Consider the following 27727-nt stretch of genomic DNA (forward strand, 5'->3'; position numbering starts at 1 on the left):
GCTGAAGGCAGACGGTTAACCGACTGAGCCACGCAGACACCCTCAGATTATCTTTTAAGGAACTAAAAACCAAAAACAAAAATAAAAACACTTGGACTGAATTCATACTCCATGGCATCCATGATGAAAGAGTGTCTACTTAAATAAGGAACAAATAAAATCAATTTCAATTATAGTAGTTAGCTAAAATATGTGTTTTGTTTTATTTTGTGTTTTTATTTGTTTGTTTACTTTATTTATTTATTTATTTATTTATTTATTTTGAGAGAGAATGAGAGAGCGTGTGTGCAAGCGGGAAGGGGCAGAGGAGCAAGGAGAGAGAATCCCAGGCAGACTCCCCACTCAGTGTGGAGCCCAGCTCAAGGCTTGATCTCCCGACCTCTGAGATCATGACCTGAGCAGAAATCAAGAGTCGGACGCTTAACTGACTGAGCCACCCAGGCTATTTTGTGTTTTTAATAAACAAAAAAACTATTTTGTGTTTTTAATAAAATACATTAGACCTAATTATTAGAATTGAGGCTTATTTTGAATTTTCTGTTCACATAAATTGTTGATCAGAAGTTACAAAAAAAATCACAAAATTTTATTTTATTTTAATTTTTTTTAAAGATTTTATTTATTTGACAGAGAGAGAGAGAGCGAGAGCAGGAACACAAGCAGGGGGAGTGGGAGAGGGAGAAGCAGGCTTCCCGCCAAGCAGGGAGCCCGATGTGGGACTCGATCCCGGGACCCTGGGATCATGACCTGAGCTGAAGGCAGACACTTAACGACTGAGCCACCCAGGCGCCCCAAAAATCACAAAATTTTAAATACAACTTTTAAAATATTGCATGAGCTTTGCTTCTTTTATTTTAAAGGTGAACAAGTTCATCCTATTTATAAATCTACAAATCTAGACTCCATATTTCACATGATTTTAAAAGTTTTATATTACACAAAATTAGGTACACAACCAAAAACAACCCTGAGGTATGACTGTTTGTGTGTGTGAATGTTAGTGTTTATTTTAGAGTCAGTGACCTGGACTTAGGCATACAATGAAGTTTCAGCAGATGGAAAAAAAAAAAAAGCAGAAATAATATGTAAAATTATGAGTCGTTTCATAATCATTCACTGGAATTTTCATAAGAGATTTGGATACAAACATTTATTACTGGATGATCTTTTTTAGTTTGTGACAAATGTTATTCAGTTATTCAATAAGCATTTATGGGGAAAATGTCTCTGGGAATTCAACATTTAAAGATAAATTTGATGTGGTGCTTCCCTTGAGAAGCTTCTTTTTCATCATCCCCACTCAGTTGGTATAGTCTCTGGTAGAATGATAAAATAAGACAAAACAAAAATAAAGATAAGAAACTAGTTTACTTTGAGCACATTGTCATGGCGGTGATTTTCCCTTTTAGGAGAAGAGAAAGTATAAAAAAGGTAGTCTTCATCCAAATGGAATAATTCTCTAAGTTCTTTGTACTCTCGTTAGACCTCAGCTACCCCAGTACAAGCCAAGTGCACACAGACCAGTTTTGCTCTTTGACACATTGAGTGGGGCAGGGTCACTCCAAAGTATCTTTCATTACTGATGGTTTTGATATTCCTTTGTGATCATTTAATAGTTAAATGGTTAAAAAACAAATATTGCCATTTCTGGCTGATTATATTACTTTAAGAACATTCACAGAATTAAAATGATATATTATGGTTTTGGTGGAGTAACATGTAATTTTCTTCATCTTATTGTGAAGCAATTAACTGTGCTTTCTCTATGGCAGCTATATTATTCTTTTTGGTATAAAATCACTCATATTATTTTATTTCCAGAGTAAATTAATGTAAAGAAAAAAGTTTTTGCCATTAATCATCCATCCATTAATCATCCATTCTGTGGTGTGAGGTCGTGGTGCGTTTTTTTCAGATACGCCAAAAATTAGACTAAACCTGCGACTCAAGGTGAGGAGAGAAGAAAGGTTTCCTCAGTCGTACAGATTCAGACTGTTCAAAGATAATCTAACACCCATTTCTCTGCACTGGTGTTATCATAGTCACTCAATAGACTAATTAACGTTTTCCAACAGGGAAACATTTAAGCAAGAGGTGCCATACAGAATTCAAGTTGCTGGAAAATGAAATCTGCAAGTATTCAACTTCCAATCACCTTTATCATTTCTCATTCATTCTTAGTCTTACTTTCATTGACTATTAACTTTTTATTGGCATTAGCTAACTATTAAAAATGCATTTTGACTTCAACACATAAAATTACCGAATTATTTGATATCTTACCTAATAGAATCTACATAGCTTATAGTATAGTCAATGAACCAGCAAGACTTTGATAAACATGAAACCTTCACTAATTAAAAACATTCTATTTAAGGGAAGACAAGAGGCGCCTTCACTTTACCCAAAGGAGCTTGTAATATTTCTCTTGCTGAAACAAGGGAAGCTAAAAATGTACTGGGTAAGTTGTAGCAAACTGCAGAAAGATGGGCATCCATAAATGGCATCAAGCTGTTTTGCTGTGCTTGGTCGACATCTTAAACATGTTCCGTCTAGCCATTGCACACTCAGACAAACATGCTACGGTTCCCGGACTCGACTTTACCCAGATTCAGGTACTGAAAACCCTGACCCCAAAATGACTATGCCATTGAGTTAAGACAGTAATAAATATTGGGAAAAAGTTGAGTAAATCTACCCACAGGTAGATAGTTATTGTCCATATGGAAATGACAAACATACTTCTTTCTGAGAACATTGACAATTGTGTATTTATAACTGAATTTCTGTCAGACTCATCCTGTAGTATGTGAATTGAATGTTTCATATCTAAGGTGTCAGTTGCATCATCTCCCTATATTAATTTATATTTCCTGGATAAAACGTCTTGATTTCTACTTGTCCTATTGTTGATTTAAAGTTAGGATCTTAATTCTAAGTGATCTTAAGATAATTTTTAGGACATGTGATAATACTAAGATTTGTTTTAATAAGACATTGACTGTAATAGGATTGATATAAGATTTTATAACCCAAGGCAATCCATTAAGCATATTGATTTCATGATTTCTAGATTAGAAGATTGAGTTTAGGGCACATTTTTAAGGCAATGTAAGTAAGACATAACTTGCGGCATTTTCCAACCAAATGCTTTGGTCAAATCTAAAAAATATGCTTTAAAACTTTCCCATGATAAAACTTGTTCAAGGCTTTAAAATTAATGGCTGATCACAAGAAAAATGAAAGCCACTCACTGATCCTTCTTTTGAAATCTCTTTAGAACAAAGCAGGTTTTTAATATGAAGATATTTCATTAATTAGAAGTTTAGCTATCTATACTTGCCCTGAAGCTTTTAAAATAATATACAGACAGATAAAATATCTCAAGAAGTTCACCAACTAAGTATGCTAAAAACTGGCCCCACTTCAAAAGAGTGGTTTAGAAAACATAAACTTAACAAATCACAATGTTGTACCATGTTGTGCACCTGAAACTAATGTAACATTATGTGTGTCATCTATACTCAAAAATAAATAAATAAATAAATAAATAAATAAATAAATAAATAAATTTAACAGCAATGACAACAACAACAGAAAACCTAAACTCACATAGAAGGACACAGGAAATTTGCCTGAATTGTTGTTGACACAATTCACAGTTCAATACAAGATAAATGACTGATAGGTTAGAAACAAGATTAACTCCCCCCTCTTAATACCAAAAAAAAAAAAGGGTTTCCTCTAATCTCATGCCAGTTGTCACAAAAACTACCAGTGCTTTGAAGTTCATTCCTGAAACTGCTTCTTTGAGTTTATGGATGCCCTCTTCTGCATGCAGAAGCAGTAAGAATTTCATGCTCGGCTAACCATGGTTGTTGCTTTTGTTTTCTTCTTTGCTTTCTCCAATATTTACTACACATGCAAAGGGTACCTTAAGATGTTTGATATACCCCCGGGTGCTAGACATGTGTTAATCCAAGAAGACGAGGCTTCTCCTCATATTCTTGGTAAGTGTTTCTGTCTGCTGGCTTTGCGTTAGCATGCACTTAGAGAAATGTCAAAGAAACCATATAGAGAGAGATATATATGTGTGTGTAGATGTATGTGTATCTGTATGTATATGTGTATGTATACATAGATATGCAAGATTCAGAATTCCATATAAATCATTACTATGTGGTTTTTGTTGGTCATTTCTCCCCACTCTTCTTTCTTTAAAACAAAAAATATTCAAAAATAGAGCTTTAATTTTTGGTGAAACCTGGGTTGGTTCATTGTTTATATGAAGAAAGGTTATTTAACAAGTTTATTATGCATTTTTGCTCTGTATTAGGGGATGAGGAAAATAAATATGTTAATAAAATGCACTAAATTAAGGAAGAATATCAGAAAAAAAAATTTGCCATAGTTATGTTGGCAAATTAGTTCTGATATTGTGGTTGATGCCATACTATATGCCTCTCCTTACTTTTATTGCATTTTAAGTTCTTTTACTGAAAAGCGAGTATCTGTGATGTGTCTAGTTTCTGCCTGGCACATGTGGATCCATTTGCATGGCTGTTTAGAATTCTTTTCCTCCTTTACGAGAGGATCACATAAAAATGTTATCCTAAAGGGGTTTGTTTTCAAAGTGTATGTACAAATGTAAGCATGACTTCCACATATTCCCTGACCTATTAAAGCACGAGGAAGTTCTCTGAAATGAAAGCATCATCTGTCAACCCCATGAAAATTTGTCTCAAATTGCTTTTCTTTTAAATGTGTGACTTAAAAAATGAATTGTTTTATGGTGTTTCATAGAATTTTTTTAGTATTTAAATTAAATTCACTACTAGATTCCTTAATGATCTAGCAGTCAGCCATAGTTCTTTTTCCAATAATTCATATTCTCTTATTTTTTTTGTCCTAGAACTCAGATTATTAACTTTGGAAACATGAGATAGTTTAAAAAAACTCAAGAGGAATAAATGTATTTAACTAAAATTACTCATGTTATCTACACATTTTCAGGAATGGTAATAACATGAAATTTTATTTTCTAACTTATTATATGCTGGTAAATACCTCCAAACTTTGAAATCCAATTTGTTATGTTTTATCTATTAGAGAAAGCATTTTAAAATAATATATAGTAGATCAATAATGCATTAAGAACTCTATCACCAATAAACAGCTTTTTCTAGCCATATTAAGTAGGGACGTGGCCTTGGAATTTCACAAACATAAGAACTAATTGTTGGTCTAAAAATTAGTTCAACTATGTTGGATACCTATCAATACTTTTACTAACTTGAAAGAGATAACACAGTAGCACATTATGTTATGTGCTATCTTAACACAAATGATTATAGAAGTATCCATAATTTTCTAAATATTCCCAGCTTTCTGAGGAAATATACAGGAATGGGTTAGAAACTGTTAACCTCTTTGACAGTCCTTTCAAATGGGAATATTTGTCAATTTTTATCTCCCTTATTTAACCATCTTGCTATTTTGACTAGTTAGTAGTGCTGCTTGAGGATTTTGAAGGCCGAATGAAGGGAATGGGAGTCCTATCAGAACTAACACTCATTTTAATTGCTTTGATGCTAATAAACAGTCTTTCATTTATAGAAAGGGATAGACTTGCTATGGGTCATCAAACCTGTAATATGATCAAATAAAATGTATGCCGGTTACCCATTTTTCTCCCTCTAGCTATTAAGAACCAGGCTACAGGCCACTATATTTTAAATGGCAAAGGGGAGGAAGCCAAGTCGCGGACCTTCATAGATCTTGGTGTGGAATGGGACTATAACATTGAAGATGACATTGAAACTCTTCACACAGATGGACCTTTACACGATCCTGTTATTGTTTTGGTATGTGGTATTACAGGCTTACTATGTAGTTGGTTCTGTAATTTTATAATTAATTTATCTGAAAACACTTTTACCTTGAACACTGAATAGTCAGTTGCTTGTTTTTTATCTGCCCCTCTCTACTCTTTGTGCAACTTTGTCATATATTTTATTATATGTACATTATAAACCCAATAACATAGTATTATGATTCCTGACTTCTAGTAATCCATTATCTGTTAGAGACAAAAGATGAGATAGATTTTTATATTTACCCACATATTTGCCATTTCTGATGCTCTTCCTTCTTCCCTGTAAATCTGACTTTCCATCTAGTATCATTTACCTTTGATATAGAGAACATCCTTTAGCATTTCTTGCGGTGTGGGTGTGCATGCTAGCAAAGAATTCTCTCAACTTCCACTTATCTGAAAATATCTGTATTTCACCCTCATTCTTAGAAGATATCTTCAGCAGGTATAAACATTTTGGTAGCTAGTGCTGTGCGTGCGTGTGTTAGCACTTTAAAGATGTTCTTACGCTGTTAGAGGGGAGTTGAAGGAATTGGAGGGCCGATTAGGGAGGTAGATGTGACTACAAGGTGGCAGTAGCGCGCACTGGCTTTATCGACCCCTTCACAGGCAGGTCGGCTACTGGAGAGAAGCAGAAGGGAACTCCTGGGACAGAAGGGATTGGAGAGGGGGTGTTTTTGGTGAGGTGATGTCAATCAGCAGCACAGTGGGGAGTCTCCTAAGAACAGCAGCAGCTTGGGATCCTTACAGCCACAGACTCCTCTATAGTTAGCAAATGGCCAATGCAGTTTCATCGGGGTTTGCTAAGCAAGCAGGTTCTAACTGGCTAAAAATATGCCTGTTTGGGCTGCACTGAAAAGAACTGGGTATGTAAAACTTTGAGTTTGGTGCTAGCGGGCTTCTGAGCTAAAGGCTCTCAGCCTGCTGTGAAGAAACAAACAAAGTAGGGGCCAACATACAGGAGCTCTCTTTTGACTCATAACGTTCGTCTTCTACAACCCATCATTTATGATGAGAAGTCAGCCCCGTTCATATTGCTGCTCTGCATGTGAGGTATCCATTTTCCCTGACTGCTTTTTAAAGATTTTCTCTTCATCTTTTTGTTTTGTTTCATTGTTTGTTAAGCCGTTTGACTGTGATATGCTTAGTTTATGGGGTTCTTTGTATCTGGCTTGGGGTTCACCAAGCATCTTGGTGATCTAAGTTGATGGGTTTTTGTTGTTGTTGTTGTTATTTTTTTACCAAATTTGTGTTGATTTTCCATTGTGTGCCAAGTGCGTTTTTCCCCCATCTCTCACTCCTAGGACTCGTTTACACGTATGCTAACCCAGTTGAAATTGTTCCATACGCCTCCTGGGCTTTGTCCATCCTTCTGTAATCACTTTTTCTCTGCTCTTCAGATTGGATAATTGCTATTGAGCCGTGTTCAAGTTCACTGACTGTGTCTTATGTGGTCTCCAATCTGTTGTTGAGCCCATCCGGTAAATTTTTCATGTCAGATGGTGTTCTTTTCTTTTCTAGAATTTCCATTTGGTCCTTTTATTTTTTTTTAAATAAAAAAATATCATTTCCATTCCTATGCTGAGATTTCCATATATTTCACTCATTATGTCTAACGTTTCCTTTAAGTCCTGTGTCTTCATGTTGTCTGTTTCTATGGGCTGCTTTTTTTTTTTTTTCCTGGATTATGAGTCACATTTTCCTGCTTCTTACAATTTTTTAAATGTATACTGGAATTATAGTTAAGTGTATACCAATTATATAGTTGGTAAGTTGTAGGGCATTTGGTTGCCTTCTTTTCAGGCTGTGGGGTTTTGTTCTGGCTGTCATTTCCTCCTGATTTGTGAAGCCTGATTTTTTCTTTGTTAGGGCTGATCTGTTTCAAGTTTGTCCTTATTCTTATAGCATGGCCTTTTTGATGCTTTAGCTGAATACCTGAAGTGTTAGCGAGGCCTCTTCATCTGGCTAGATAAGAACTCTTATCTCCCTAGCGCCACCTGACCTTGGGTGTCTCTGTCCCGCTCCCAGCCCACGGCAGCTCCTCGCCGGTAGACATCATGGTGTCTTGGCCTGGGCATGCACAGACCAGCCTTCCGTCTCAGATGCATGCAGCTTCTGGGTCATCCCTCTGTGCAGCCCCTTCTTCTTTAGGGCCCTGCCTACAAGTTCCAAACCCCACTCTCCATCTCCTCAGCTCCTTGAGACTGATGTCTTGGCTTAGGCTCATGCTCCCTGTGCAGGGCCCACAACCTGACCCTGTCAGGAAGCCAGGACCTGGCCTATTTCTCTTTCTCACAGCATCACTGTTCTTCGCTGTATTATTCATTGCCCTCCCCCCCAAAAAAGTTCCCTTATCTGTTCTGTCCAGTTTTATTGTTTTTAATACCAGCAAGGCAACTCTATTACTGCCTCATGGATGAAAGCAGAAGACATCTACCTGGTTTGAAAAATATTATTGGATTCTGTATGTAATTTATCAAATTCTCTATAAAAAATATTATCCTAATTTAAAACCAAATATCCCCACTCAATCCCAAGGATGTTTTTTCTTTCTTTGAAAATTATTTGGCAAAGTATCTGTCTAAATCTTTTGCCCATTGTTAAAGTAGGTTTTTTTTTTTAATTTTACTTTATTATGTTATGTTAGTCATAAAGTAGGTTGTTTTATCTTTTTTGTTGAGTTTTAAGAGTTCTTTATATATACTTGATATGTCCTTTATGAAATATATGGTTTGTCAAATATTTTCTTCTATAGTTTCTTTTTGTTCTCTTAATAGTGTCTTTCACAGAGCAAAATATTTTAAGTATCCTGAAGTCTAATTTATCAGTTTTTTTTTCTTTTATGGATCAAGATTCTGGTGTGATGTGTGTATTTCTGCCTAATCCAGTGTTAGAGCATTTTCTTATTTTTTGCTAAAAGTTTTATAGTTTTATATTTTACATTTTGAGTTGATTTTTATATAAATTTTGTGTGATGTGTCAGGTTCTTATTTTTGCACGTGGATGTCTATATTACCTATTGCTACATAACAAATCACCCTGAATGTCTTAGCTAAACACAAACCGGCATTTATTATCTCATAGCCTCTGTGGGTCAGGCCACTGGGAGCTGCTGAAATGGCTAGCTGTGGCTGAGGGCATCTCATGAGGTCACCGGTAACTGTGGCTGGTCTCCCCAAGGCTCCAGCGGGGACATCTGCTTCCCTGTTCAATCACAGGGCTGTTGGAAGGCCTCAGAAGATTGCCTCTAAGCTTTCCCATGTGGTAGCTGGTGGGCCTGCATTCTTCACTACATGGGCTTCTCCTTAGACTCCATAAGGGTCCTTATCCCATGACAGCTGGCTTCCACTGGAATGAGTGATCCAAGTGACAGAGTGCAGCCAAGACAGAGACCATCTTTTTAAACTGAATCTTGGGAGTAACATCCCATCCATGCTGCCATTGTCTGTTTGCTGGAAGCAAGTCACTGAGTCCAGACCACACTGAAGGGGAGAGGAATTAAGCCCTACTCATTGAGAGGGAAAATATCAAAGGGTTTGTGGACACATTTTTAAAGCCACCACAATGACTTGTTCTGGTACCATTTGTTGAAAAAAAAAGGTCTTTTTTTCCATTAAGGTATCTTTTCATCTATGTCAAAAATTATTCATGTTTCTGTGCGTTTATTTCTATCATTCTGTTTCATAGGTTATATAACTTTATAGCAAAAATATACACTAATCAAAATTTTATTAAGTTTGAATGGCTGGAGCTCAGAAGGTCCATTTCACTCCCATAATTACACTGCAGTCTTTTCTGGTGGCCCAGGGGTCTGGCCTCAGAGCCCTGCCGTTAACTGCCATGCTAGCCTACCTCAGGGTTTTGTCCACCGATAGCCGGGCGCCCGCAGGGAACAATATGAGCTAGAGATACAAGGAGGAGATTTGTAGCTAGGACAGTGGGGTTGTGGACAAGCACTGCTGTATCACCATGACCTTTCTTTTCCTCTCTAAAGGGCTGGAACCTCAGGCTGGGAGCCCAAGAGCATGGCAATAGCTGTCTGGGGCTGGAAGCTGTAGGCATCTGGCTAGAGTGTAAGGGTCAATGCTTGGTTTGTAATGTTGTTTTAAAAACAACTAAGGGAAAAACAGAGAAGAGAACCCAGATAACCAAATTCTTCATCCTAGTGGGTTCAATATTGCTCGATTTCTCAAACAAAAGCTATTTCTAAAAGTTTCATTTTAGAAGTGACTTTGGTTTTCTCTGGTTTAGTAGAATCATGGACAATTTTCATTTTCTTTGTATTTCTCCATAATGTGTACATTTTCTGGAGGGAACATTATTATCTTTGTCATTATGACAAAACAGTTATTTTAAAGAGTAATTTTCAAATGCAGTAGGGAGATATATAACTTAAGGAAATCCACAGTGAATCTCATTGAAAATGTATTATTTTTATTATATAAACTCTTATAACTCTATTTTTTATATTTTTTATGGTCAAAGTTTTATATGTTTACATTTTTTTTTCTTAAACAGAGCATCCTTGTACTTTAGTTGATAGAAACAGAAACATTATATTTTTAGAAACTGCTTGAAAGTTTTCCAGCTTTAATAGGACAACTGTTCTGAAATAGTTATAATTTTTATTGAAAATGTAAAACCCCTTCAGGTGACTTACCTATCTATTTCACGTATCCATTAGATCATCCCTCAGGAGAACGATACCCACTCCAGCCTGACATATAAGTACATCATTCATGAAGATTCTGCACCTACAATCAGCAGCAACAATGTCATCCAAGAAGAATTAGATACTTTTGAGTGGGCTTTGAAGAGCTGGTCTCAGTGTTCCAAACCCTGTGGTGGAGGTAACAACTGAACTCATTTAGTATGTTCAGTGTAATTCATAGAAGGCCAGTTATGGTGCTTTTCCCTTAAAGATTGCCTCTAATTGAGGCCATAATCTGAGAAATACCAAACATAACAACCAAAACATAAGTACAAAGCATTTTTACTGAAATCTCTGAATCTACAAAGGATGGGAGTCTGTTCCTAACAATGGTAAACCTTCTTAAAATCCTCTTGCCCTTTTCCCTCATATTCATATGGTGGTACCTTTAATGACTTTACTTTTCCCAAACTCTCCCAAATGCAGTGTCCTGTGGTTCTGGCCTTTATTCTTCTTTTCCACTTTTGCTTTCCATACCTGTGCATTTCTTTTCTATCAGTGTTAGTAATAAAAGAGCTATTAGTTGTACCAGGTAGCAGGTACTGTTTTAAATGTTCTCTATATTAGTGCATGAATACTCAAAATGGCTCTGTGAGGTCAGCACTATGATTATCTCTGTTGTAGTGATTGGAAAACTGAAGGACAGGGAGGAGTAGTTTGCCCAGACCCTAAGATACAGACCCAGGTGGTCTGGCTTCTGGCTATACGCTCTTACTCCATTGTGCTGCCTCTCTGCCCTTTCTCCAGTAAATCCCATTAAGCCGTTTGCAGAGTTTTTCAGTTTCTCACTTCATCCATTCCTCTGCTTCTGAACAATAAACACTCCAGAACTGAGCTGGTCTAGAGGGAATTTCCCCAACAGGCAGGAGAAGGCAAAGGGCTGAGTCATGATGCTGAGTAACCGAGAACAAAAAAATTATTCAGAGTAGGGAATGCATGCATCAACCATTTATTTTATAATTCTAAATTCAAGGATGTATTATTTATTTATTTATTTATTTAAACATTTTATTTATTTGACCGAGAGAGAGAGAGAGCACAAGCAGGGGCGGGGCAGAGGGAGAGGGAGAAGCAGGCTCTCCACTGAGCAGAGAGCCTGATGCAGGACTCTATCCCAGGACCCTGGGATCATGACCTGAGTGGAAGGCAGACGCTTAACCGACTGAGCCACCCAGGTGCCCCAAGGATGTATTTTTAAAGAGGCCTTTTTTTTTTTTTTGAGGTGGATGGGACATAAAATGCTTTTAGTTATTTAAAATGACACTTAATCCATTACAAAATGCATGTTTAATTTGAATCTTCTCTTTTGCTGCTCCCTCAGCATCTACTTGGTTACAAGGTTTGTCAGACACACCTTTTTAATATCTACCACATCTGTTCCTTCCTCACCAGGTTTCCTTCATGATTTTGGAAGGGAAGATTATTGCAAAAGTCTTTTAACTAGTCAGCTAATTTGATTTTCTTCTCTTCCTTTATTTCCAGGGTAATCTTGAATGAATGACTGAAGGAATGACCGAATGAGTAGTTATAGTATTTGTCTGATTTAAATCTTGTAGCCTCCTAATGTGTTGTCCTGAAGACATAGCATCATTTATGTAGTATTCTTGTGAAAAGCGTTTTTGACCTGAATCTAATCACTAGGAGGCAATTAAATAAACCTCAATTGTGGGGCATTTTACAAAACAAATGGCCTGTACATCTCAAAAATATCCAAGATAAAAAGAGGCTCAGAAACTATTCCTGCTTAATTCCATGACAGCTAAATGCACTGCATAATCCTTGATTGGGAAAACATTGCTATGAAGAACATGATAGGGGAAACTGGCAAATTTTGAATTTGGTCTGTATATTAGATAATAGTACTATATCTGTGTTAAATAGTCTGGTTTTAAGAATTATGTAGGAGATGTACTTGTTACGGGCAGTATGCCGAAGTATTTACAAGTGAAGGATCAGGATGCCAGCAACTTACTCTCAAAGGGTTTGGCAAAATTGTATGTATATTATATATATTGCATATTATAATTAAGCTATTATATATGTAAAAATATATAACGTATGCACCTCAAATATAGTGACACGTAATACAAGGTTAATTTAGATGCAAGGCATAACAATGTTCATTGTGCTTTCCTTACAACATTTTTGTAGGTTTGGAATTTTTTTTTTAATTTAATTAATTAATTAATTATTTACAGATGTCAGGGTTGGTGAGCGGGGAGACCTTCAAAAACTCCCTGTGACTGCCAAGATAAAAAGTCCAAACACTAGTCTGGCACTTGAGGCTTTTAGGATTAGATTCTTTCCTATCTCCTATCCCCTTCACACAGGAAACTTCAGCCATTCAAACAGACCTGCCATTTTTAACGTGTCCTTTCCTTCGCTTAGAGTATTCTTCTGCTTCCTTCCCTTTACCCAACACTGTTTGAACTTGAAGATGCTGATCAAGAAGTGCGGATCTTGTGAGCAGTCCCTGCCCCTCCTCTGGCTAAGTTGAGACCCTCCCCTCTGTGCTCCTTTGGCGCCCTCTACAGTAAATTATGTACATAACCCTCTAAAAGCCTGTGTCCCTGGTATTGTCACAGTGGTTGTTCAGATCTGTCCCTTACACTAGACTGTATGTTCAGGGGTCTAGTTCATTAGCGCATGAACACAGCTATATTTAATCATTTGTACTTTATTAAATGTAGGCCCTGAAAAGTTAAGGATTTTGTTTATTTAATTGACTTCTGGACCTTCAGTGTCTACAGCAATGCCTGGCCTCCTGTGCGTCCTCAGTCAATATTTGTTGAATGAATGACTGAATGACCAAATATGTAGCAGGATGAATAAGTGAGTAAACCCAAAGAAATGTGTTTCCTTTCCTAGGTTTCCAGTACACTAAATACGGATGCCGTAGGAAAAGCGATAATAAGATGGTTCACCGCAGCTTCTGCGAGGTCAACAAGAAGCCAAAACCTATTAGAAGGATGTGCAATATTCAAGAGTGTACACATCCACTGTAAGCACTTATTTTAACTATCATATCCGGAGCACAACGTGAGAGGGATTTCAATATCTCTAGTTCTTTTTAGTTTTAATTTTATTTTTAGTCAAAGCTAATAAACGTACCTGGTTTAAAGAGTCAGATCATTTCACAGGAATTATATAGAGCTGTGTTTCCCTGCCCTTTACCGTACTCCTGCTTCTCAAAAACAACCACGTTCCAGCTATGATGCTTCTTTTGATATTTGGTAACTCCTTGTTTCTAGCTCTCTTAAGTAAAATGTTTTAGCATCTACTTGGTTTTGGGGGGTGGGGGAGGTTTTGGATATTATATATATTGTGTATATTGAATTTCCAATGTGGAAAGCGAAGGGTTGAGCATTCTTTTACAATCCATCCCCAAATACACACCCAGAGCCCAGACTTCTCTCTTCCCCAGTATTTCCAATATTGTTCTAACCTACCTTTTACTGATATTAATCTTCAGAGTTTATATTGTCTTAATGACTTCTGTCTGTCCCAACAGGTGAGTCATTTGCTGCTCTTTCTTTCCTCGTGAAACTTTCTTTCTTGAGAATTAATGAATATTTTGATTTTTATGCTTTGTTTTCTACTACTTTTCACTAATTCATCCCCATACTGTCTTCCGTGAGTATCAATCTCCTATAAATACTAAACACTCAAGTATCCTGTTACGTGCAACTTCTGAGAGATATCTCTTAGAGAATTTTGTGTGTTCCAGCTCTGCCCTGGACTTCTTTCTGTTCGTCCTGGGGTGTCTTTTTACCTCTTCCTAGATAATCCCACTGCCTCTCCTTTGCATCGGATCTCCTGATTCCTGCATTTCTTGTCTTATCTTTTCTTGTATTCATTTGTTCTGGTAATCATGTCTTCCAGTAGCTTCATGAAAAATGTATATACAAAGTGAAAATTTTTATCTTAAAAATTCTCTTACACCTAAGAAAAGTAGCTAAGAGGTTAAAGTATAAGAGTATAGGAAGCCTTTCTTCTCTCACTCTTGATCGTTGGGATACACACACATAGAATTCCAAACCATAATGTATTTTCCTTCAGAATTTTGAAACCATTGTTCCATTGTTTTCTAGATTCCCATGTTGCTGTTGCAAAGTCATTTACTCTTCTGGTTCTCAATGCTTTCTATTTTTGTTTGTCATTCAAAGTTTATAGGATCTTCTTTTTGTTCCCGATGTCCCGAAATTTCACAGTGGTAGAACCGCCTGTCGTTGATGCTCTACTTTTCTCATCCATTGTGCTGTGTACTCAAAGACTTTTTAAAACACAAAACCAGTATCTTTCATCTCTGGGACATTTTCCTGTGTTTTTACTTTGAAAATTTCCCCCTATTTTTTCAATATTCTTTCTTTCTAAGATATTTGTAGTTATGATTCTTAAACAGATCTGATTCTCTTTTCTTTTCTCATCTATTGTTTGTTGTTCTACTTGCTGAATTTTTCATTTTTACTATTGTGTTACTATCCAAGAGCACTTTAATATCCAAGCACTCTGTTTTATTCCTCACGTGTTCCTTTTTTAAGGCATTCGATGCTTATTTCACAGATGTAAATATTCTTTTATCTCTTTTATGATACTAAAGATTTTCTTTTCCATGCATTATTTCTTTTGAGTTCTTTTCCTCTGTTTCTTTTTTCCCCCTCCATGATTTGTGTTAGAGGCTTTTCTGTGTCAGCTGATTGTTGGCTCTTCACGCACGTAAGAATACAGTATTAAAAAGCTGCTTGGAAGTTTGCTTTATGGTCAAGACTTGCTTGCTGGTGGGCTTCACTGTAGGACAAGCTGGCTGGACTCTTTCATTGAAGATCCTCAGTGTATACTTAGGGCTTTTCTAAGGAAATGATCCGATTCCAAAGAGCAGCATCAATCATCTGCCTAGGGAGCATAAGCCTATTTGATAGCTGTTCTGGAAGTCATTGCACCATTCCAATTGTGGATTCTTACCTAGTCCCCTGTTTTCACTCTGGTCTCTTTCTCTATTGTCTCTTGACTATGTCTGTTGTCCACAAGCTAAAGGTCTCGTTCATCTTCCACCAAGGATAAACGTCAGACCTTCTGCTGGGTTAGAGGAGGGGCAATCCACCGGTGGGGGTAAGGATCAGGAGGTGGACCTGTTTGCACGCAGACTTTTTCTCAGTCCCGTTTTCAGCCCTGCCTTCACCCAGTTTTGCAGTGCACACTTTCACCTGCGGCCACAATCCAGCATGTTCCTGGAGTTCTGCCGCTAAGTCAGTCTGCTTGCCAGCTTCTACGGCTGAGTTAAACTTCATCCCTCTTAGGTCTGCTGAGCTGGTAGCCGTATGTCCCACTGCTTATCTTTTGGTGCATTCTATCCAATTTTTTTTTTTTAACCTTTGTGGATTTATGCCATTTTTCTCCTTTGTTACCATTCTAGGAATTCCACGAGGGACTAAACTTAACCAGGAGTATCTATGACTATGAAGTGTATACTTCTCATATAGTATCTGTCTTCAAATGAGAGTTGCTATTGAGGGCCTTACAGTTGCTTAGTTGCCACAAACATTCTGCTGCCAGTTTGACACTCGTCAAAGCCATCCTAAGCTGGGGACAGCAAAGACTGCCAAGGTTTTAGCATGGTTATATTTTGATGCCCCATATATGTGAAAAGAAAAAAAAAAAAAAAAGCAGAGGGAAAGTAACTCTGGAAAGGATAAAGAGTATGCCTCACGTACATTCTGACAGATTGAGGAATCAGATGGAATCACTGGGGACGGCCCCTTGGGACCACACGTAGCCACACGTCATGGAGACCTGTCCCTAATAATGCAGCCACAGCCGATGTGGAGAGTGCTGGGGCCATTGACGTCGCCCCAGAATTGGGGCATGTCCCATGGGAAATCTTTTTTGAAAATATCTTTTTAGAAATCTTTCTATCAGGTGCATTCAAGCCCTGGATGCACACTACCTTTACCTTTTTGTTGGGCCTCCTAAGGGCCGCTATGAAGAACTGAATTTTCCAAACAGGATAGGTACGTCAGGCAGCCTCCTCGGGGGCAACTGTAGAAATGAAACTGTCATCTCAGTTAGAATCTTAAATCGTGAGGAAACTCAGGATTTCATGGAAAAGCAGCAGCCGCCAAAGCAGTTCGTCTCAGCAAGTATCAGATGGATTGTCTTTCTAAATTTCCTTTCAGATGATTAATACCGTGAGGCAGTGTGGCTGAGAGCCCGCTGGTGTGTTTCTGAAAAACTGCCATGCTGCCCGGACCTAACCCGGCAACCTTCAGATGAGTTTCAGAAACCCTCTGTCGGTGGATCCTCCTTTAGAGAAAGAGGTTATTCCAGATCACAGGGAGGCAGAAAAATACCCAGGCTTTAAACACAGAAGTGTCGGGCCTATTGCTGTTAGAAAATGCTCAGACTTTGGACTTGGTGGATGCGTCCCTTTTTCTGAAACTGCTTCCTGAGCCGGAGAGTGCCCTCCCCGGGCTGCCCGTCACCCAGGGCGCAGGGCAGAAGGGTGCGCGCGGCAGCCGCTAACCGTGTACCCCCTTCTCCCCCTCGCGCTGCAGCTGGGTGGCCGAGGAGTGGGAGCACTGCACCAGAACCTGCGGGAGTTCCGGCTACCAGCTCCGCACCGTGCGCTGCCTGCAGCCACTCCACGACGGCACCAACCGTTCGGTGCACAGCAAGTACTGCTCTGCCGACAGGCCCGACAACCGGCGGCCCTGCAACCGCGTACCCTGCCCCTCCCACTGGAAAACAGGGCCCTGGAACGAGGTGGGCATGACGCCCGTGCCCGCGCGCGCGTGTGTGAGAGTGTGTGTGTGTGTGTGTGTGCGTGCACGCGGAAGTGTGTGCGGAAGCGTGCGCAGCATATTTTAATTTGGCTCACGTATCAGGTAGGCATTGTGTGAGTTGAGATGCGGCCACAGATTGTGTCATCAGCAAGCACCTGGAGGTGCCAGGAAACACGGTTTTAGAGCAGTGCTGGCATTTAGGATGAGTTGGTCGGGGCAAACCACCTTTGGGTGTGTTTTGAGGTAGCGGCGCGTCTAAAGGTGACTGGTCTGTTTCCTATCTTCGTTGACTTCACACCATTCCTACGGTATCCCAAACGCCTGACCGTGAATGCAGGGCCCTGCCCCCTTTGGCACCATGGTAACTCTTCTCCTTCTCCTCCTCTCCTCCTCCAACCCCCACCCCCACTCCTCCTCCGTTTATTTCTTCAGGTATAACTGACAACAGTATATATCAGCTTCAGGTGTACAATGTAATGATTCAATATTGGTATATATTGCAAAATGTTCACCACAGTAAGTCCCATGCTAACTCTTCTTTCTCTGTTGTTCTTTATTCCAACTCTGTGTTCCAGTTTGAGAACCTCCTTGCTATTCCAAAAAGACCATGCTCAATGGAGTCTCCCCACCTTTTAGCTGATGGCCCTCCCCGGACCTCCTGACTCACCACCTCTTCCTCCTCCTCCACTAGGGCTCATCTCCAGGGTCCAAAATACCACCTTCCACGCTGCCTTTCCCACAGTCCTCCCTCTATGTTCCAAAAACAAAGAGGCTTACCTCTAGTATGCCATTCAAGACAGAATACTGTAACTTCTGTCTTGGAGTCGGTGCTGCCACCGGTCCACACATTCTTGAAGACTCTTGCTTCCCCACTACAAGCCAGGACCTGCCCAGTTGATGTTTGTTTGCTGACTCAGCGTCGTGTGGCCTGAATTAATCCCACACCTTTGGTATTTCTAAAGATTCAAAAGGAGAAAAGTTTATAGGAGGAAAGGACATCACAAAGCAGATAGAGAAGGAAAGAGAAAGTGGAAAGCAGGCCCAGGAAGGAAGGAACGGGCGAGTGAAGGTCACCTGCATGGGACCAGAAAGATAACTCACATCTCCTTCTCCTCAGGGTCCTGGAACAAAGGTCCCTCCTCTCTAGCTCCTACCTGGACCAATGGCTTAGATGGTCCTGGACTTAATTTTAGAGCAGTTAGCCCCTGCATTAAAGAAATTAATTGATGGGAATAAAATAATCGTAGTTCCAAAGAGGTTGAATTAACCAAAGTAGCCTGCCAGTAAGTTCTACCATTAGTTAGAAAGGTGAAAGAATGGGAAGGTCAGTAACAGGATCTCTCCCTGAAGAGAGGGGCCACTACTGTTTTGGGAGAACTTTGCAAGTATTAACATTACAATAATGGCCTCTGGCCTGTCACGTGCTTACTGCCTGTGGGGCACAAATGCTTTACAGACATTGTCTCCTTTGCCTTCATTTAGTCCTGAGGCAAGTGTTAACCTTCCCAGCTTTCAGAGAAGCTGCAATGTGCCCGGGCTGGTCAGTCTTGCAGTCAGGTTCTAAACCTATGATTATCTGTCTCCAAACAAAATGGAGAAGGAACTACAGAGCTGTGCAAGCGTGTGTGTGTGTGTGTGCGCACGCATGTGCATGTGTGTCCACAGGGAGAAAGGTGGTCTTGGTGGAATAAACCTCTCTAACCGTAGCCTTTGTTTCTCTAGTGTTCGGTAACCTGCGGGGAAGGAACAGAGGTGAGGCAGGTCCTCTGCAGGGCGGGAGACCACTGTGCAGGGGAGAAGCCCGAGGCCGTCAGAGCCTGTCAGCTGCCTCCCTGTAATGGTAGGTGTGACGCCAATTGGTTTCACTGTTCTGACAATGGTTTTGAAGCCTCAAAAAGCAGAATTTCAGGACCAACTCTGGAATTTCTGTTTGCTTATCCAAAAAGAACCTAAGGAGCACACCCCTGACACATGAGCCTAATCCTCTTCTTTCAGATCAGTGTTTGAGGCAGTGTCCCACGCCAGCGAGGTAGCATAAGCCCCGTGGCATCCCTGGTTCCTGTCAGGCGCTAATGCAGGGGTGAGGGCGCGTCGCGTATGTGAAGCTGCTGTCCATTTGTTTTTCTAGTAGAAGCTACTTATTTTCTCTCTGTGCCTTTGTAATTTCGCATCATTGTAAAAGGCATAATATTGCAGAAGATTTTGAAATATTTTGCTGTAATTATCCAGTTTAGACATGTGGGTGATCAGTGCCATTCACAAAGCCATTTCTGTGGGGTGCCTGGGTGGCTCAGTCGTTAAGCGTCTGCCTTCGGCTCAGGTCATGATCCTGGGGTCCTAGAAGTGAGCCCCATATCGGGCTCCCTGCTCGGCAGGAAGCCTGCTTCTCCCTCTCCCACTCCCCGTGCTTGTGTTCCTGCTCTCGCTGTGTTTCTCTCTGTCAAATAAATAAATAAATCTTTATAAGAACAAAGAAAAAAAAAAACCAAAGCCATTTCTGTTACCTCTCCATCCATATACATGCCCTTCAGCAAGGGATAGACACTTGCACGCCTGCAAACGTTTGCCTAACCTTCCTCCTTGCTAGATCCCAAGCGCAGAGCGTATTTTAAACTATGTATCAGTTTGCTGTTGTAACAGGAAATATGTATGGGATGGCAGCCGTTTCTATCACTCTGTCCCTCTTCCTCCCTTTCTGTGCTCCCTCTGTCTACATCCATCTCTGTCCTCTGCCTCATTTTGTATCTCCATTTGCTGTCCTCTGTCTCTCATTCTCTGTGCTGGTCCAGTCTGGCTCCCTGTCTCTGACTTGCTGTCGTCTGCCACCTGCAGGTTGCTCACTTTTCTCTGCGTCTATCACACGTGCTTTCTGACCTCATTCCCCTGCCCCGTTCCACACTCTCCCTCTCCCCCTATCCTCATCCCCTGTCTTTCTCCTTCTTTTCGTCTCCTCTTCTCTCTCTCCTCATCTCTTCCTGTCTCCTTTTTCCTTATTGTCCTCTTTCTCTCCCTGATATCTCCCCAGCCTCTTTCTACCTCCTGTGTCTGTGTCTCTCCTTCACCCCCACCTTGCCCTTTCTCAGGATCCTCCTGCCCTTTCTCCCCGTCCTTGTCCCTCTGCCTTTCTCTCCCACTCTGTGTCTGTATCTGTCTCTTCATCTCCCTCACTCCTGTCTCTTTCCTCTCCATCCCTTGTCTTCCTCACCTACTTTCTTCCTCCAAGCCCCCATGTCTCTGCTCTCTGATTGTGTCTGGCTCTTTCTTCTTGTCCCCCCCACTGCACCATCTGCTGTCTGTTCTCTCTCCCTCCCTCTTCGTCTCTCTTCCCCACCTCACACCATCTCCCCCTTCTCGTTTCCTTACCCACCCCACTTCTGCCATCACAAGCTTCTTCTTAAATGACGCTTCCCTGAGTCTGTACCTAATGACGACTGGATGTTGCTGTCACACTAGTGAGACTTGGAACTAAAGAAGTTGCCTTTTTATGGCCTACAGCATAAGAAGCCATTAACTAAATATTGACATCTGCTGCATGGTACTTTCTTTTTTCAAGAAAATTGTCAAGGCACTGTTTTATCAAATGTCTTTTTTTTTTTTTTTGAGGAAATTTCAGGTCAAGTCGTAAACCTTATAAACTATTTCATTATAAATTTTCATTTGAAATGTGTGGTAGCAAGAACAAGTATGGCCATGAGGGGGAGACAAAGGACTTAGATAGTTAATCTTTTTCTCTGGAAAATATACTTGAAAATTTAAAACACAAGACAAAGCCAACAGAACAAACTTTACCCGGTTAGAAGGTGTAAAGTTTACTGTTGTCATAATATTTTACTCTTCTGTATTACTGCCAAGAGGCTAAAAACTTTGTGAGTACACTTGACTGTTCTAATAGTTGGTAGAGCTATGCATTTCTGCAAATATGCCCAACTGTCAGCAAGAATCGCTTGATTCTCTTCCTTTGGCTAAACGAGATTCTTTTTAATTGTAAAATAGAGGTACAGATGAGATGGCATAACTATGTTAGGGATTCCACAATCTTTTAGCTGCTGTATTGCTCTGACATCCAGGCCCGACAGCCAATTCTATGAGGTCTAAAAGGCCAGACATTTCTTTTTTTTTTTTTTTGAAGATTTTATTTATTTATTTGACAGAGAGAGACACAGCAAGAGAGGGAACACAAGCAGGGGGAGTGGGAGAGGGAGAAGCAGGCTTCTGGCAGAGCAGGGAGCCCAATGCGGGGCTTGATCCCAGGGCTCTGGGATCATGACCTGAGCCCAAGGCAGACGCTCAACGACTGAGCCACTCAGGCGCCCCAGGCCATACATTTCTATCACACATTTCAACTAAGTAATAATGCCCATCAGTCTCAAACTGCAATTAAAATCAAATGACTTTTTGAGACTATGTGTAATACCCTTTTCCTGAACCTCGCATAATGATCTGGGCATGGAACTAGAAGGCTGAAAAGCTTCCTTAATTTACTGATTGGGTTTGTCATGTGAATCCTTTCCCTAAGCCCCATTTTGATTGTACGATTTCATTGTTGCTGTTAAGCTCTGCCCATCTATCCTGAGACAAATTACCATAAAGTGAATGTATCCCTTTGCTCTTATCTCTTTTTTCTTTTTTCTCAGAATATCTCATCCTTTTCCTCGTCTACATAGAATGGCCCTAACTAGATCCATGTTGTGAGCCAGTCCTTGCAGTGCTGAGGTGCTCACACAGAGGCGAGCCTCAAACATGAACTCCTTCTCTAACACAGAGAGACTAGGTTATGCTTTGAGCTGGGCCACAGAAAGGGGGTAAGGGGGTGACGGGTCAGAGGGAAAAGAGAGTACAGGGTCAAATAAAGTCCTCTCATCACAGGGCCTAGAGCCTTAAACATACAGGAAGAAGAAATTAATATTCTTATTTTAAGATAATAGGCATGAAAAAAGTAATTCCGAAATAATAAGGATATTTGAGGGGACTCCAATTAATGTGATGTGCCGGCATTCACAACATAATTAGATGATTACCTTAGCTAATATGAAGTATTCAGACATGTCATACTATCTAGTAGATCTGTAAATGCCAGGCAAACACAGGTATTTCCAAATTTTGGGATGGGACATGGTATTTATAACTCTAATGGGTAGTTTTATAAATAATTTTATAATTTGTAATTGGTAACAGATACAGGTGGCAATTTTAGCTCTCTCGGTCTTGCCAACTGACCTCTTTTTTTTCAAACTTTAGGAAAAAAAGATTCTTTAATTTCTTTAGCAATTTATATACAGGTTCCTTACCTAGCAATAGAGCAGCATTCCCCAATAATACATTGTAATTTTAAGTGATTGTAGTACGTAAGTGCCACAATTTACAATTCTTTGTGTTTACAAATCAGACATAGCTGTTGCACTGTGTTGGTGGGCGCTGCATAGGATGTGCCCTAAAATGGATGAAAATAAGTACAAACAAATGTGTCCATGAGTTCAACATTTGGATTTTTTGAAATCTAATTCTTATAACCTGTACTCAAAAGAAATTTAAAAATAATAAAAAGAGTGTACACACATGTATCAAATGTTTTATGAGTGTTACTTTAGTACTCTTTAAACATGAAGTGTTATCAATTCAGTGAAATTAAGTTTAAAAGTATGAATGATTCAAAAGAAAATTGGCACACTTTACCCAAATTTATGCTTTCAAATAATAGTCTGAGAATATTTGGTAGTAAAAATGAAACTATTGCATTGACTCTGGGTGTTACCTTGGTTTTTCTTTTGGTAATACGTTTTTAAGATTTAATTTGTTCCAATAGGGCCTTAGAATTTATTTTGATTTTTATTTATTTATTATTATTTTTTAAAAGACTTATTTATTTTGGAGAGAGAGAGAGAGAGAGCAAGCAAGGGGGAGGGGCAAAGGGAGAGAGAATCTCAAGCAGGTGCCTGCTAAGCATGCGGGGCTCAATCCCAGGACCCTGAGATCATGACCTGAGCTGAAATCAAGAGTCAGACGCTTAACCAACTGAGCCACCCAGACGCCCCTTTTTATTATGTTTTTTAAAGGTTTATGAGAGAGAGAGAGAGAGAGAGAGCAGGGGGGAGGGGCAGAGGGAGAGGGAGAGACAGAATCCCAGGCAGATTCCCCGGCTGAGCAGAGAACCTGATGCGGGGCTTGAGCTCAAAACCCTGAGATCGTGATCTGAGCCGAAATCATGAGTCAGACGCTTAACCAACTGAGCCCAGGCACCCCAGGATTTATTTTGATTTTAAATTTAAATTTAATGTAGAAGCTAATCTATTAGAAAGCCAGAAATAGCATAAAGTTTAAAAAAAAAAAAGTCCCTTTATATCCTAAAAAATATCTGTGGCAAAATGAATCCTATTTTCTCATTCTAAAATCAGATATAGGGGCGCCTGGGTGGCTCAGACGGTTAAGCGTCTGCCTTCGGCTCAAGTCATGATCCCGGGGTACTGGGATCGAGCCCCGCATCCGGCTCCCTGCTCTATGGGAAGCCTGCTTCTCCCTCTCCTTCTACTGCTCCCCCTGCTTGTGCTCTCTCGCTCTCTCGCTCTCTCTGTCAAATAAATAAATAAAATCTTAAAAAAAAATAAACAAAAATAAAATTAGATATAGGTTCCTACTAGGAAGAGAACAGTACCTTCAGTCTGCAGACTTGATGGAGATATGAAAATGGTGGTCAACCCAAGTGCTTTGCACAGAAAAAAACTACTTATTTCAGTGAATTTATCTAAATGTTCGTATTTGTTTATTGAGGTATAATTGACATATAGCATATTAGTTTCAGGTGTACAATATAATGATTTGATATTTTTATATATTGTAAAATGATCACAACCATAAGTCTAGTTAATGCCTATCACCATATATAGTTATAAAATTATTTTTTCTTACCATGAGAACTTTTAAGATCTATTCTCTTAGCAGTTTTTAAATATGCCATACAGTATTATGAACTGTAGTCACCATGTGTACATTACACGCCCGTGACATGTATTTTATACCTGGAAATTTCTACCTTTTGACCCCCTTCACCCATTTCACCCACTCCAACCCCCACCACTGGCAAACACCAATCACCGCATCAAGGGGCTTTTGTTTTAGATTCCACATACAAGTGAGACCATGCAGTATTTGTCCATCTTGGTCTGACTTATTTCATTTAACATAATGTCCTCAAGGTCCATCCATGTCATAAATGGCAAACTTTCATTCTTTTTTATATCTGAATAATATTCCGCTGTATACATATACCACAGTTTCTTTATCCATTCATCCATCCATTGATAGTTAAGTTTTTTCCGTATCTTGGCTATTGTAAACAATGCTGCAGTCAACGTGGGGGTGCAGATATCTTTTGGAATTAATGTTTTCATTTTCTCCCGATACATACTTGTGGGACTTACTGGATCATATGGTAGTTATATTTAAAATTTTTTTTTTTTAAGATTTTATTTATTTATTTGAGAGAGAGAATGAGATAGAGTGAGCATGAGAGGGGGGAGGGTCAGAGGGAGAAGCAGACTCCCCGCCGAGCAGGGAGCCCGATGCGGGACTTGATCCCGGGACTCCAGGATCGTGACCTGAGCCGAAGGCAGTTGCTTAACCAACTGAGCCACCCAGGCGCCCCTTAAATTTTTTTAACAGTATCTATACTGTTGTCCACAGTGGATGTACCAGGTTTACATTCTCACCACGAATCTTCATATTTTTAATGCAAAGGCTCATTTGGGCAACTCCAATTAATGTCAGATTTTACTTAAAATTTTTTATATTCCGAAACAGTTTTCATTTCTTCCTTTTGTTTTCTGTTTCGATGTGTGTGTTGTTTTCTTTGACCCTTTGCAGATGAGCCATGTTTGGGAGACAAGTCCATATTCTGTCAAATGGAGGTGCTGACGCGATACTGTTCCATACCAGGTTATAACAAGTTATGTTGTGAGTCATGCAGCAAGCGCGGTAGCACGCTGCCACCACCGTACCTTCCAGAAGCTGCGGGAACTCACGGTGATGCTGTCTTGAACCCTAGCAACCTCCCTGGAGCTCTAGTGATGCCTACATCTTTGGTTCCTTACCATCCGGAGCCCCCTGCCGAGAAGAAGAAATCTCTGAGTAGGCTGTCTTCAGTGGGAGGTCCAAATGCCTTCACTGCTTCCAGGCCACACAGTAAACCTGATGGTGCTAATTTCCCCCAGAGGAGAGCTCAGCAAGCAGCAAGTAGGACTCTGAGACTGGTGTCCCCAGCCACCAGGAGCGGCGCTCTCAACGCCTCCTCAGAAGTGCCCACTGCCCGCCTCCTCGCAGTGAGTGATTCCACGGGTGCTGCTTCTCAGGCAAGAACCTCAAAGAAAGGTGACAAAATTGCTGACAGGAGCCATCCGGTCAGATCATCCGCTTTGGAAAGATGAGAACGCGAACCTCCGAGGCTCGAAATCAGCGGAGAACCCCGGACAGGCCCCCTCTCCCCGTGGTGCATACAGCTTATTGAAAGTGTACATCTCCGTAAATTGTCAACTCGTTTTGTCTGTGAGTGAAGAGCAAAAAGTGCTGGTTCACTTTCTAGTTGCTTTCATCCTCCTTTTGTTCCGCATTGACTCATTTACCAGAAGTCATTGGAAGAAAGCACCAAAGATGATTAATAGAAGGAAAGTAAGTTGCTAAGTGTGTTGGTCACTCTCTCATGCCGCAGAGGGACTGGAACCAATTATGTATCTCGGCTGATTTTTTTTTTTTAAAGTTACACTAAAAATAAAAAAAAGAGGTGCCAACAGTTTACACTTTAACAAAATATTTTGGAAATGGAGCAAAAAATTCTTAGACTTGTATTCCTATTTATCTATATTAGAAGTATTGTATGAGCGGATTTGCAGCTGTTGTGTAAATACTGTATATTGCAGAAATCAGTATTATTTTAAGAGATGTGTTCTCAAATGATTGTTTACTATATTACATTTCTGGATGTTCTAGGTGCCTGTTGTTGGGTATTGCCTCATTTGACGTTCTATGGGTTGATTTTCGAAGCAGAATTTTATGAATAAGAAGTTAGAATTGTAGCTACTGACAAAGGGTTTTGTTGTGTGGTTTTGTCTAATCAACAGTGCGATACCTAAATTACAGAAAAAGAAAAGTCACAAATGCTGCGGATATACAGATTCCAGCTTCCCTATTACCTTCCACTTTTTAAATAAAAAGGAGTAGGACTGATGTGTCTGTCGACTAGGGGTCACAGGGACAGAGACTAGTAAGTTAGCCTGTGCAAGACAAAATTAAAACCCTCTTACCAGGACCTCAGTAGGCACCACCGAAGTGTCCTGTGTTCTTGTGTTGATTTGTCTTTTCCCTTTGTTGACATACACAAACGGCTATACTCAATGTACTGTAATAATAACAAAAGAAAAATGTTTTGAGATAATTTGTTTGTATGTTGGTAGCTGAGAAAAGCATCATCGAACTAGAATTGACACCCGAGTATTATAGGGCTTTGGGGCTTTGGAGGAAGATTCAAGAAAGGATTTGTCAGTGGTCGCAATATTTATTTTCTGCATGGTCCATATTCAAATGTTCACAACCACAATGCATCTGACTGCAATCATGTGCTAGTAATTTATGTCAGTGGTCACCTTGCTCACAGTGAAGCCAGAAATGCTCTCTCCAGGGAGTAGATGTAAAGTACTTGTATATAGAATTCAGAACTGAAGATATTTATTAAAAGTTGATTTTTTTTTCTTGATAGTATTTTTATGTACTAAATATTTACGCTAATATCAATGACATATTTTGGTAAACTAGAGAGACATAATTAGAGATGCACATTTTGTGCGTGGAGGAGAAAGGTAAGCAAACAACAACAGCCAAATCGAAGAGCTAAAATACAACAAATTTGATGTCACGCAGACTTTTTGCATTTTTAAAGTAGTTGATACAAAGTTAATGACTTGTTCCCTTTCGATGAAACATAAAATAGTAGAGGCCCAGATAGCTGTTTAATGAAATAGTGAATTAGAAACATTTTTTTAACGGATATGAAAGAGATAAATACTGAAAAGAAAAAAAGGAAGTGTTGTGAGCATAATGTTCTTGAGGTCAGTTCCCGAACTGTCTAAAACTATATAATGCAAATGAACTCTAGAGATGTTAACCTCTGTAAGCACAGAATGTGCAAGGACTTTGGCCTCTTAACCATAGTAAACTCACAGCTTCACCTATTGCCTCTATACCTCTAAAGAATCGCTGCTACTTCGTGCAAGACTTTTAAAGTTTAAATGAATTAGGTGAATTCCAGATTGTCAATCTCTGAGCCTCAAGTAGAAGTCATTTTTTTTTCCCCTCAAAGTTTCCCCAGAATGAAATTCT

General features: G+C 39.7%; 1 protein-coding gene across 1 annotated transcript in view; it reads left to right on the forward strand.

Annotated features, from left to right (window-relative positions):
- The window catches only part of ADAMTS3 (ADAM metallopeptidase with thrombospondin type 1 motif 3), a 251001-nt gene extending 225219 nt beyond the window's left edge, over window positions 1-25782 (forward strand). Inside the window, exons 16-22 of the mRNA XM_021702380.1 lie at window positions 3930-4010; window positions 5701-5864; window positions 10560-10725; window positions 13455-13587; window positions 17138-17345; window positions 19088-19205; window positions 25223-25782. Coding sequence (XP_021558055.1) covers window positions 3930-4010; window positions 5701-5864; window positions 10560-10725; window positions 13455-13587; window positions 17138-17345; window positions 19088-19205; window positions 25223-25782 — 1430 coding nt within the window. The remainder of the gene's footprint in view (window positions 1-3929; window positions 4011-5700; window positions 5865-10559; window positions 10726-13454; window positions 13588-17137; window positions 17346-19087; window positions 19206-25222) is intronic.
- Window positions 25783-27727: the final 1945 nt, after the last annotated feature.

The sequence above is a fragment of the Neomonachus schauinslandi genome, chromosome 2 (genome assembly GCF_002201575.2).
Source record: "Neomonachus schauinslandi chromosome 2, ASM220157v2, whole genome shotgun sequence".
NCBI classification, from domain to species: Eukaryota; Metazoa; Chordata; class Mammalia; order Carnivora; family Phocidae; genus Neomonachus; species Neomonachus schauinslandi.